Source organism: Schistocerca cancellata, chromosome 2 (genome assembly GCF_023864275.1).
Source record: "Schistocerca cancellata isolate TAMUIC-IGC-003103 chromosome 2, iqSchCanc2.1, whole genome shotgun sequence".
NCBI classification, from domain to species: Eukaryota; Metazoa; Arthropoda; class Insecta; order Orthoptera; family Acrididae; genus Schistocerca; species Schistocerca cancellata.
In genome coordinates, this window is record NC_064627.1 from 911,934,487 (window position 1) to 911,948,595 (window position 14,109).

The 14,109-nt window shown below is 38.8% G+C and overlaps 1 protein-coding gene across 4 annotated transcripts in view; it reads right to left on the bottom strand.

Moving 5' to 3' along the window:
• The window catches only part of LOC126162853 (phospholipid transfer protein C2CD2L), a 585,870-nt gene that overhangs the window by 13,881 nt on the left and 557,880 nt on the right, over nucleotides 1-14,109 (bottom strand). For all 4 annotated transcript variants that reach the window (XM_049919629.1, XM_049919628.1, XM_049919627.1 and 1 more), the window contains one exon: nucleotides 8,073-8,225. In XM_049919629.1, the coding sequence (XP_049775586.1) occupies nucleotides 8,073-8,225 (153 nt within the window). The remainder of the gene's footprint in view (nucleotides 1-8,072; nucleotides 8,226-14,109) is intronic.

Consider the following 14,109-nt stretch of genomic DNA (forward strand, 5'->3'; position numbering starts at 1 on the left):
AACAGATACAAATCTTCAGACATACAAGTATTCCAGTATACCCCAAGTGCCTGTTATAGGGCTATTACTTTTCAAAATACAATAAATGAACTTGTGGATAACATCATTAAGTTACATGAGCCTTTTCGCAGGTGGTGCTGTTGCATACAGAGAAGTGGCAATACTAGAAAATTGTAGTGAAAACAGGTAGACCTGCAGATGATCAACACATGGTGCATGGATTGGCAGCTGGCCCTCAACATGAACAAATGTAACATTTTGTGCATAACTAAGCAGAAAGACCTATTATTGTATGATAACCTGACTGCACAACAAAAAGTGAAAGTAATCACATCCATTAAATACCTGGGAGTATGCGTACAGAGTGATTTAAAGTAGAATGACTACAGAATTAGTTGCAGGTAAGGCACAAGACTAGCTGAGATTAATTGGAAGAATCCGAGGGAAACTTAATCCATCCACAAAGGAGGTAGTTAACATAAAGCTTATTTGGACTGGTACTTGAATATTGGGATCCATGCAAGATAGAGAAAAGAGAGATGATCCGAAGAATCGCATCCCATTTCACGATAAGTTCATTTAGTAGTAAAAAAGCATCACTGAGACACTCAACCAACTCCAATGACAAAAACACTGCAAGAAGTGCTTTGTGCATCACAGTGTGTTCAGATTCTGAGAGGATACATTCCTACGAAGAGTCAACCATTATATTGCTTTCTTCCATGTGTATCTTATGGAAAGACCATGAACATAAAATTAGAGAAATATGTACCCACAAAGAGGCTCACCAACAAACATTTTTCATCCAGACCATTTGCTACTATAGCATGAAAAAGGGCGGAGAGGGGAGGGGGGGGGGGGGGTAGCAAGAGTGGCAGTGATAGGAAAAGTACATTCTGCAATCTTAAGATAGCTTGCAGAGTATAGTTTGTACAACTACATCTTAGTATGTTATGTTTTTGAGAAACCAGCCTCCTACATTGTGGAACATGTGCACATATTGTTCGAACATGACAAAACCTCAACTCACTTTGCACATCTTATAAATGAACACCTGCATCATATTTTTTTTTTTTTTTAAAGGGTAGTAAGGGAGATAAGGTCCTATTTTGTGGTCATTTCATTCACCTTACCTGACATCACTTGTTTTCTTTTCATGAGGTTATCAAAAGTGTCTTTTATTGAAACATTAGGAAAGACTAAAGAGGATCCTTGGAAAATTTTTGCTTCCTATAGCATTGTTTGTATATAAGGGTTGTTCCCATGGGTACAAAAGAACTTTCTGTTACACCTCCTTTCATGGAATATAGGGAATGCCACTTTGCAAAACTATTGCTTTTACATTATCTGGTTAAAAGTATCTGTACACACATATACAATGCAGAATTGACCTGTAGGCATCATGGGAGGTCGAGTTTCGTTTTTTGGATATCACTAGATGTTGAGAGATGGAGTTTCTTTTTTTGTGTAGTATATCTGGATTTACCAGAAATATCCAATCTCCACAATTTATTGGGATTTATTTACAGATTGCATCTAATGAACACATATATAGATACTTACTTTCTTAAACATTGGAATTTTTGCTGCTCTTAATAGTCTTTTCTTGCTCATTCTCTGTTTCCTGATGAAAGGTACAAAACAACATTTCTTTCCATATATGAAAAAATTTACACTGTTACCTATTGAAATGTATTCTGTATTTATACCTTTCATTGTTTGTGTTATACATATAGGGAGACACACTAAGTTGCAATATTTCACACTAGATTACACTACACTACATTTGGTTATGAAATACCACATAATCTTTTATATTGTTATCTAATTGCATTACCAGTACACTCAATGTTATGTGAACATGGAGAGAATTGGTTGGGTGTTGGAGAGCAGACAAAATAAATTAATTGCAGCACAACATGCTTAACACTTTAATAACTTAAAAAAGTCAAACATTATTTACTGGAAAACTACTATTTGAAGAAAAAAAATCATAATTTTAAAACTTCAGCAAGCCACAACATATGGTAGCTCTCTTACCTATTCACTCAAGACAGGCAGTAGGGACCAGTAAAAGAAAAGAATGATTAATATTACAATCATTGCAAAATATTAATCATAAATGACAATTCATAAATATATAAGCTTTGATTTTATAATAATGAGTGTAAATAAGCTCATTCAGAAGTACAACAAAGAAATTAAAGAGTTTTGCTTGCTAATATATTGTTGATAATATGTCTGACTTAAACAACAAAATTATCCTTCTGTTTAAAATGTGGCATTATAAACTAATTTGCAGTTACAAACTGTCATAAAAGAGAAATGAAATACTAAAAATAAATTATTTACAGGACAAGTATAGAAGAGTCTTTGGCATGTAGAAGCAGAAGGCATTGTAGACATGATATCCAGATTAGCAGCAACTAAAAAGTCTAAAAATACTTTGCCTGATAATGTAAGTTAACTTGTCACATTTACAACAACTTTCAATGGTCTTTTAAGTACTACTAAACACACTACAACTGCTGAGCTCAGGAGACTATTTTATTTCACACCTCAAAATGACAGCAAAGTAGGCATGTTGAAGAAATGTTTGCATGTCTTGTTATTCACAAATGTTAACATTCTATTAGTGGAAAATGAAATCCTAAATGAAATGACAGAAACACACACTACATAACCTTATCAAAGGAGACAACTTGTACTTTGACTGACAATGTGCCAGGAAGGACAAGGACAAACTACTAAACATTTTAGTTGTTGGCAATCCAGGTTTCTTGATGCCTAATAGACATACCAGTGGTGAAAATTAGAAGTCATTTTGTAACAGAGACATAAAAAATAAGGTCTGATGACATATGAACTAACTCATAGTGCCGACATTATATTTCAGATGCCGACTAACTTTTACCAGTTATTTCTATCAGGATATCTTTAGTTTTTTAGATGCAACCCACTATGCCGTGAACAAATGTGTTGTTTTGCCCATAAAGCAGGTGTACTTCTGGGAGTTGTGCCCATTTCTTTTTACTTCTTTTCAACATTTTCCTATTGTTAAAAATTTTGTAGAAACTTCTTAGAGGCACTGCAGAATTAACTTCTTCACTACGTAGTAATTACAGTTGATCCTATAAAACATTCTTCCAACAACAAAGATATTTCTCGCATTTGATCAACTTCAAAATACAGGGTGGTTATAATTAAACTTTTGCTACTTGAGAGTGCCCCCATGAAATACAAGTGATCGTACGAAATTCACTACATAGTGATTACAGTTAATTCTATAAAACATTCTTTCAATAAACAAAGATTGTTTTCACATTTGATCAACTTCAAAATACATACAAGTGATTGTAGGGCAATGAAACTTAATGGAAACATTTGTAAGATTTGTAAGGACATGCAAAAGAGAAATAATGAATTAACCATTGAAAAAAAAAGAAATTTCAACTTCTACATGAGATAGTAACATCTGTTAATTGCACGCCATGTTTAAATTCCAGGTTACAAATGTTGCTCAATGTGCCAATAATCTACATACATGACAGCCTGGATACCATTTCATTTCACAACTGTTCACAGTACTTTTTCAAAAGAAGGACCATGGAATTTTCCGCTGACGTGACACAGCCCATGCATTGCTTGAAGATCACACATTGCTTCCGGCATTCTCAGCCATATCAACAGTAACTTCTTCAATAGCTCCCAAGAGCCATTCCTAAATCACAAGTTAATTTTAACTTCCGAATCACATTTTTCAACATCAGTATGGAAAGAGGTACCTCTCCATCTTCCTTTAATTTGTCTATACTCACAGAGAGCAGCAGCATCATTGCTGTTGTTTTGATAAAACAACTTTATGAGTGAAGTCCTGCTTACATTGTTGAGATCCACGTTGACTGTCTACAACTGTAACACACACTGATGCTTGAATTCCAGCCCTACTTCATCACACTAGTATCAATGCCTGCAGTGCAGGTACCCTTATGGCAAATTGTTTTGCTCAAAGTTGTGAAAGTTAACTTATAACCACCCTATATTTCTGAGTATCTCTAAGAGGTAAAATGCCACAATTTTACATAATATTTCCTAACTGCAGACAATGTCACATTGCTAGTGAAAAATGAAGATGACCTATGAAGGAAAATACATTTATTAGGAAAGATATGTGAAGAGTACTATTTGATGATTAGGCTGCAGCATCACATATGAGTACGATGAAGACACAGAGAAGAAATTAGCAAAGTTTGGGAATATATGTGGAACAATCAACATATGTCTAAAAAAATAAAATGAGAAAAGGAAACAAGATTGAAAGGAAACAAGATTGAGTTCCAATACCTATTTATGGATATGAGCCATATGTTATAAATAAATGCTAAGAAACTAGCATGCAAGCAAGAGAAATGAGATTTCTAAGTGTGGTAAAGGGATGCATAAGAGCAAACAGATTTCCAAATTTGGAAATTAGGCAAGAGCTGAATGTATTTAATCTCCTCAATAAAATACAAGAAGATAGGAGAAAGTGAACAAACATCTCAAAAGAATGAGAGGAGATTCAAATTTTCCAGATAAGAAGATTCAAGCCAGTTGGGAGAAGAAGTCAAGGAAGACTGTGGAAGTGATTGGTACAAAAACAAAAAAACAAACAAAAAGGCCTAATGCTTGAAGTGAAGTGATGGCTTGCTAACTGCATTATTTATCTATCGCACCTGGCTAGAATTTATAACCAAAAGTTTAATTTTTGATAAGATTTTTTGCATCGTGGTAGGCCTGTCGTTAGGTGCACATTAAGATAGTGGTCATTCAGCACACAAACGAACTGTGTGTCAAGTTTCAGTGGCTTAAAGTGTTAAGCAACGTCAGATACTCTTGGTAGACTGCCCTGTGATTCAACGTGCAGCTGAACATAATACACTTGATTTCAATAGCTGCTTCACTAACCGAGCCATCTGGATCCTTCCCTCCACCACCACTTTTTCTGAACTGGGCAGGTGGGAGTTAGCCTTACAACACATTCTCCACTTCCATAATTATCCTGGCCTCAGCCTGTGGTAACATACTGTCCCCACACCCTCCACCCAACAGTTTAAACCCCCTCTGTCCTATCATCTCCTCCCCATCCTCATTTCCCACCCAATTTATTTGCAACCCTCTGCCATCACATCTGCCTGCCTTTCTCCACTCCTCTCCTTTTTGCTCCCCCCCCCCCCCCCCCCTCCCTGCCCACAACCTCCTGATGCTGCACCTATTGGCAGTCTAGCCCCTGTACACTCCACCAGACAGCATTCACCTCTCTCTCCACACATACACTACTATTCCTTCCTCTTCCCCACCCCTCGAGATGGCTGCTTGCATCCTACGTGATGTTGCATTCTGGCTTGAGGCGCTGGAGTTGGCACTTGTGTGTGTGTGTGTGTGTGTGTGTGTGTGTGTGTGTGTGTGAGAGAGAGAGAGAGAGAGAGAGAGAGAGATAGAGAGAGAGAGAGAGATTGTGCTTGCTTTTGTGTGTGTGTGTGAGTGTGTGTGTGTGTGTGTGTGTTTTTACTGATGAAGACTGCGGCCATCAAAAGTTTTATTTGAGTGTCTTTCTATTGTGCCTGTCTGAAACCTGACGTGTCTTCTTTATGGTAAGTAGCCATCTGTCTTTTCCTACATTGTTAACAAACTTAATTGAAAGGAAAGGTATAAATTCCTAGTGAGTGACCATGTTGAGACACTACTGCAACATTTCAATGAATGTCATATTCACCATGTTGGGATCCATTTCTTGATGCTGCTGGGGTGAGAAATCCTACTGCTATGAGTAACTTGTTCCACACATCTGTTAGATTTCAGTACAATTTGATCTAAAAGTTCATTGTTCACAAAGTGAGAAAAGGCCTAAAATGAGGAACTGTTATTTTAAAGATGTTTCTGAAAGCCGGATTTGCCAGTGAAAGCAACTGAGCTGTGATGTCCTCTGTATGCCATCCAGTCCACATTTTCATTTTCATGGCAGTCTTCTTCAACTTCCGCTTCTGTGTGGTTTACCACTTCTTCCTCTTTATCTGTTTGTTTACTGAAGTAGAACAGGTACTTTTTCCATCTGAGAATTTCCTTCCTTTTGTGAACTGCAAGGTCTTGGATCAGCAACAGAATCATTAGAAGACACATCTTTTTTTTCACGACCAGCTTTTAAGATCTTACAAACATATACTTCAGTCAACTTTTCATCAGTCATCTTGCAGGTATGTTAACTTGTGAAACATGCTGAAAGTTGCAGTTTGTACTCAACGTAGTGTTGGCAAGAGAGCATCTGCATTATTGGGGATGCAATGTGATGAATCAGAATAAAATTTTGAAAACTATTGCATAATACATACCACACAATATCAGTCACATGTTTCCAACATGGCTATGTAATGACACTGTCACATTACAATGCCACATCAACTGCACATATTTCCTGTTATAAGGTCAAAAGAAGTCTGAAATGCACATATACTTGGTTCTTTCAACATTGCAACAAATTTCAGATGTATAAACAAATGGCCCAAAGAGGACATATTTCCAAAACTATTTTGCCCACCAGATGATGAAGGATGTCAACCATGCGTATTTGAAGTGGCCTGACACTAAAATACTGATGTCAGTCAAATATTAGTCACATGATAATCAAACAAACAAACAAAAGCAAACTCCCTGACCGTGGTGGAAGTCATCAGCCGTACAGTTAGTTTTAATTTCACTTTACTGGTTTCAACAGATTAATCCATCATCTTCAGATTAATCTGTTGAAACAAGAAAGAGAAATCAAAATAGTTGTGCAACTGATGATTCTAAAATATATTCTACAGTTGCTGAGAAAATAATAGCTATGAATAAAGTCATTTCATCAACTGTGTTCAATTAAGTAGCTGCAAGAAAAGTAGGGCCCATTTAAGTCCACACATGTCTGTGTTTGTTTCTCCATTGCTCAGAACATCCCTGCATCTTATTTTACACAAGATTGCACAGGAGCTTAACTGTTTTTGCTTTTCAGCCAAATATAAAAATATGTTTGTAATAAACTCCTTGCCCACAACTATTGAGTTTACTCATTTTTATGGTACTTGACACAGTGTAAGGACACAATTAAAGGTAAAAGAAAGGTCATCCACCTATAAACAACAACAAATAATATAACTATGGTCAGATATGCTTTGATTTCTCTAAGCAGAAGTTGATGCTTTTCACCCATCTTAAATGATTTTGAAAACTAAAGTTTAAAATTGTTTGTATTAATTTTTTAGTGTAACTTGTTGACAGTGGTATTTATGAACTGTGACAGAGAGGTGGAAAGGCTATATGTGCCTAAACGTTTGTATGAAGCACCTTAATAATTATGTCATAAGCACTGAATGCATAACTAATATTGATTCATAAGGCCCCTTTAGCAATCATTCCTAAATGTTATGGAGAAAAATGAAACTGTGCAAAATGGCAAACAAAGAAAGGTAAAACAATTAAACAAATAATATGTGGGAATTTGCTTTCTTGTTACATACACATCCCCCTCCCTTCTTCCTTCTGTGTCTTTTGAGAGAGCAAATTTTTGCTTGTTAAAAGAATAAAAAGTACAAACAATGCAACATAGGGAGTAAAAAAGTCATAACAATTAGTGACAAAACATGAAGCAATAGTAGTGATAAAATGTAGTAAGCACAATAAATTGTTTTTCTAAAAAACGACATTCTTGGAATGAGAAAATTACATTTAAATGGTAGAATATTTACCATCACCTCCTCCTCCTCAAATCCTCACAATGATATATTTGAATATATCCTCTTAAAAGTAAAGACACCGTGTGTTATTGGACTCTGTTCATCAAAATTGTGACGAGAGGGAGTGGGATGGTGGGAGTAGCATTGTCAGTACAGTCATCACTTAGATACTGGTAATTAATCCCAGTTAATGAGATAGTTACATATTACTTTCCTATTACATATGTGATGTTTCAATAAATATTTTTGCCAATTCTATTTCCTTAGCACAAATATGGAAAAAATTCCAGCATTGTAATGAGATTTCTAAAATTATATACTTACAGTTCAATATTCTGAATTGTCGAACTTGTGCAGTTGGTATCCACCTTCACGTGACAGTGCTTATGACACTTCAGCTGGCAGTCTCTGCATTCATAACCTTGCTTCCCTAGTCTTCGTGCAATAGTCTTCTTGCATACTTCACAGACAGTGCCACTAAAAATACATAATAGAAAATGGCATTCATTTGAAAGACAACATAGGAGCAAATGAGAAACCTCACAAAATTAAAACTATTAAGAATAGTTTACACAGCATGCAAAAATATATTTACAGTCTACTAAATTAAATGTGTAAATTTCCTTCATGTCCATACATGTAACAGACTAAAACTGAATCAACACAATGATTAGCTGATTAAGTTCAGAGAGCTTGTTGTTAAAAGTAACTCACTGTTTTCATCTATAGACAAAGGGGCTAGTATAGATTCATTTATTAATATCTTATGGCTTAATCTTCTGGAGCTTTAATGGTACTGGATGATTATACTTAAAGTGCAGCTACTCATACAGAGGTCCAGTGTGGCATACGGTAATGTATGGCAGTGAAACTTGCTAGATATTCTAACGCACAAATGTTTCCATATACCAGGTGATCAAAAAGACAGTATAAATTTGAAAACTTAATAAACCATGGAATAATGTAGATAGAGAGGTAAAACTTGACACACATGCTTGGAATGACATGGGGTTTTACTAGAACAAAAAAAAAAAAAAAGTATTGCTAGATGCGTGAAAGATCTCTTGCGCGCGTCGTTTTTTGATGATCGTGTGCTCAGCCACCACTTTCGTCATGCTTGGCCTCCCAGGTCCCCAGACCTCAGTCCGTGCGATTATTGGCTTTGGGGTTACCTGAAGTCGCAAGTGTATCGTGATCGACCAACATCTCTAGGGATGCTGAAAGACAACATCCGACACCAATGCCTCACCATAACTCTGGACATGCTTTACAGTGCTGTTCACAACATTATTCCTTGACTACAGCTATTGTTGAAGAATGATGGGGGACATATTGAGCATTTCCTGTAAAGAACACCATCTTTGCTTTGTCTTACTTTGTTATGCTAATTATTACTACACTCCTGGAAATTGAAATAAGAACACCGTGAATTCATTGTCCCAGGAAGGGGAAACTTTATTGACACATTCCTGGGGTCAGATACATCACATGATCACACTGACAGAACCACAGGCACATAGACACAGGCAACAGAGCATGCACAATGTCGGCACTAGTACAGTGTATATCCACCTTTCGCAGCAATGCAGGCTGCTATTCTCCCATGGAGACGATCGTAGAGATGCTGGATGTAGTCCTGTGGAACGGCTTGCCATGCCATTTCCACCTGGCACCTCAGTTGGACCAGCGTTCGTGCTGGACGTGCAGACCGCATGAGACGACGCTTCATCCAGTCCCAAACATGCTCAATGGGGGACAGATCCGGAGATCTTGCTGGCCAGGGTAGTTGACTTACACCTTCTAGAGCACGTTGGGTGGCACGGGATACATGCAGACGTGCATTGTCCTGTTGGAACAGCAAGTTCCCTTGCTGGTCTAGGAATGGTAGAACGATGGGTTCGATGACGGTTTGGATGTACCGTGCACTATTCAGTGTCCCCTCGACGATCACCAGTGGTGTACGGCCAGTGTAGGAGATCGCTCCCCACACCATGATCCGGGTGTTGGCCCTGTGTGCCTCAGTCGTATGCAGTCCTGATTGTGGCGCTCACCTGCACGGCGCCAAACACGCATACGACCATCATTGGCACCAAGGCAGAAGCGACTCTCATCGCTGAAGACGACACGTCTCCATTCGTCCGTCCATTCACGCCTGTCGGACACCACTGGAGGCGGGCTGCACGATGTTGGGGCGTGAGCGGAAGACGGCCTAACGGTGTGCGGGACCGTAGCCCAGCTTCATGGAGACGGTTGCGAATGGTCCTCGCTGATACCACAGGAGCAACAGTGTCCCTAATTTGCTGGGAAGTGGCGGTGCGGTCCCCTACGGCACTGCGTAGGATCCTACGGTCTTGGCGTGCATCCGTGCGTCGCTGCGGTCTGGTCCCAGGTTGACGGGCACGTGCACCTTCCGCCGACCACTGGCGACAACATCGATGTACTGTGGAGACCTCACGCCCCACGTGTTGAGCAATTCGGCGGTACGTCCACCCGGCCCCCCGCATGCCCACTATACGCCCTCGCTCAAAGTCCGTCAACTGCACATACGGTTCATGTCCATGCTGTCACGGCATGCTACCAGTGTTAAAGACTGCGTTGGAGCTCCGTATGCCACGGCAAACTGGCTGACACTGACGGCGGCGGTGCACAAATGCTGCGCAGCTAGCGCCATTCGACGGCCAACACCGCGGTTCCTGGTATGTCCGCTGTGCCGTGCGTGTGATCATTGCTTGTACAGCCCTCTCGCAGTGTCCGGAGCAAGAATGGTGGGTCTGACACACCGGTGTCAATGTGTTCTTTTTTCCATTTCCAGAAGTGTATTCTGATCAGATAAAGCGCCATCTGTTGGACATTTTTTGAACGTTTGTATTTTTTTGGTTCTAATAAAACCCCATGTTATTCCAAGCATGTGTGTCAATTTGTACCTCTCTATCTACATTATTCCGCGATTTATTCAGTTTTCAAATTTATACTGACTTTCTGATCACCCGGTATAATGGATTAGGAATGGGCCATGAGCGGAAATGGTCAAACAAGTGAGAAAGACACAATGTTGATTTTATTATTAACTGCCACTTACACAACTGAGCAATGGAGATATTGAAAAGATGCTGTATAGCATCAGATTTCTACCTGGTGACCAAAACTGGAACTAATTTTTTTTTCCCAGCACAAATCGCTTCCACGTTAATGTATTAGCATAAATACCAAGTTTTAGTGCCATACAATAATCACAGCCCACACTGTTGAGTCATGAGTAGCTGCACTTTAATTGTAACCACCTGGTAATTGTCAGAAGTCAATGCATATATAATAAATGTCAGCGTGTTTTGTTCACGTGTGCCTCTGTATCTCTGCAATCCATTTGTGCACCGCCACAGGGATTACTTGGTATGGTAGCCCTTTACCCCCATACATGAAGGTTTCAGTTTGTAACTGTAGGAGAAGGATTTAAAGGTATGGGTGACAAAAGAGGGGAAGTTGGTGTAGAAACTGGGAATCAGATGCCAAAGTGGCCAAGAGCTAGAGCATTTCAGAATGTTCCAGAATGACACAGAATCTTTCAGAAGGTTTGATAAGGTTCATAAAATGTATAGAATCTCTGTAGCACTTGCTTTAGAATGTTGTAGAAAGTTTCAGAATTTTCTTTATGTTCTCAGACACTTTGGAATGTTCTTGGTGTTTTACAAAGAAATGAATAAGTGAGGGACTGAGTACTTTCTTCCGAGCTAGGCTACTGTTCAATATTTAAGTGGATTTAAGAGTATTTTCAACATCAAATAATAACACTGTTATGATTTTTTTTAAATGTTCAATTTTTGCAATGTTCTTGAGTGATCTGGAATGTTCTCAGAAAACAAATGAAAATAAAGACCAAGCGAAGTGAGTCTTTTGCTCTGCTAGTAGTAAAATTAAGCTTAAGTACAACATTCATTTATAAAACCATTTTATTTTATCTTTAGCCTGTTGTCTACAGTCGAAATGGAGTTCTGTCAGTGAAAATTTCTTCAAAAATTTCCTGTCAGATGAAAGCATGAAACTAGGGATACCTACAAATTCATAATAATAATAATAATAATAATAATAATAATAATAATAATATAAATAATAATCCCGTGTGGGGTTGTTGGTACCCCCATTGGGCGCCTCCCCGGGTGGCGGATAGGGGAAAGCTTCCTAGATATGGGTGGTACTGGGGAAATGAAATACCCAGGGTGGACCAAAAACCAATAAACCCAGTGGTGTCTGTTCAGCATCTGGTGGCCAGTGGTCAGCGCCTGTTCCTCTAGTTGAGGCAGCTGCACAAAATCTTCTTGAACTCAAAAATCAAGTCGTATACCTGTGGTCTCAACAGAGATCACCACAAAAACTAAAATTCAACTTGAACGCATGATGGAAAAGACGACCACAGAGTCACTACCCCAGGCACCAGTCGATAGACTGGATTCACCTGATCATCGGATTCTGGGGGATCAGGGACACCATGCAGAGACGAATCGGAGCTTCTCAAAAACTCATCACACTCTCAAAACGAAACGTAAAAATTTTATTGGTACAATTAATGTGAACACCCTCAATAAAACAGGCAAATTAAAGCAACTCACCAACGCAATGGGAAAATTTAACCTGAAAATCACTGCACTGCAAGAGACAAGATTCACAGATGAAGGACACTTTAACACAGAGAATTACAGGATCTACAAGGGCAAACCTGCCATAAAAGTAAGAGACAAACTATCTCTTTTCGGAACAGGATTCGCCGTACACACTTCCGTACTCGACTCAGTTATTGACTTCACGTCTCCCAATGAAAGAGTCTCCCTGTTATCAGTAAAATCAGCTAATAAAGCATACACTCTGATCAATGTGCACGCCCCCACAAATCACCACAATAAAATCTACCCTGAAACAGTGGACAATTTCTGGGAAACACTAGAAGAAACAACAAATAAAGTACCTAGGCACCATGTGAAAATCTTAGTAGACGATTTTAATGCACAATTAGGGAAGGAAAAAAATTCAGAGATACCACTGGACCCCACACCAAACACAAATGTCCCAACAAGAATGGTGAAAAACTAATCGACTACTGTAGAAACTTTGGACTTAAAATAATGAGTACCCAGTTTCAAAAACCTGCACATAAATTAACCACATGGAGATCACCCAGTCTTAGACAGGGTGAATACCAAATAGACCATGTCGCAATTTCCAAAGAAAACATAAAAGAAATTCTAAACATCAGAACCCGCAAAGGTGCCTTTGAATCAGATCATCATCTTCTCCAAATAAAAACAAAATTCCAACCCAACAGAATGCTAAAAAGGCCACCCAAAAGTACCAAACCAGATCCGGAATATCTGCAACTGAACAAAGGAAAAATCATCATGCAAATTAATCAGGAAAAATCAACAGACTGGAAGAAACTAACAGAGAAAATTCAAGAAGCCCTCAAATTAGGACAACCCCCTTGCAACAGGAAACATCGCTGGTGGAATGCAACCTGTGATGAGGCAGTTGACAACCGAATAACTGCATGGAAAAAATTTAGCAGTCACAAAACTGAAGAAAACTGGGAGAACTTTCTTAAAACCCAAAAACAGACCTCAAAAATAATTAGAAAAGAAAAACGGGGATATGACAACAACAGACTCTCTGAAATCCAGCAGGATTTCATCAAAAATGATACAAGAAATTTTTATAAGACTTTCAGAGAAAACTTACAGGGATACCAAGCGCCTAGCTTGTGCTTCAAGAAACCCGATGGCTCTTTGGAAACCAACACGAAAAATAACTGCAAAATCTTAGCCCAATATTTCAGTTCCCTCCTCAACTGCGAACCACCCCAAGAAAACTTGTCTTTTCTTCTCCAGTATTCACATACCCAGACTCACATGCCCCGGATCTTGAAGAAATTATGGAGATAGTCAAGCAGTTGAAAAATAACAAAGCACCAGGAGAAGATGGGATCATTGCTGAGTTCTGGAAACTAAACGATCCTATACTTATGCAGAAATTACACCATATAGTATCAGACATATGGATAACGGAGCAGATACCAGAGGACTGGAAGTGCACTCTAATTCACCCGCTACACAAAAAGGGCGACAAGACAGACATGAACAATTACACAGGAATTCCCCTGCTCCCAGTCGCTTACAAAATCCTTTCCAAAGCACTTTTAAACAGGATAGAATCCCAAGCAGATACACTAATTGGTGAATACCAGGCCGGATTCAGAAAAGGACGGTCATGTGCGGAACAGATCTGGTGCTTAAAGACAATATTACAAATGAGGAAATGCAGAAACACTGTAGTTACATTCATCGACTTCAGGAAAGCATATGATTCAGTGGACCGT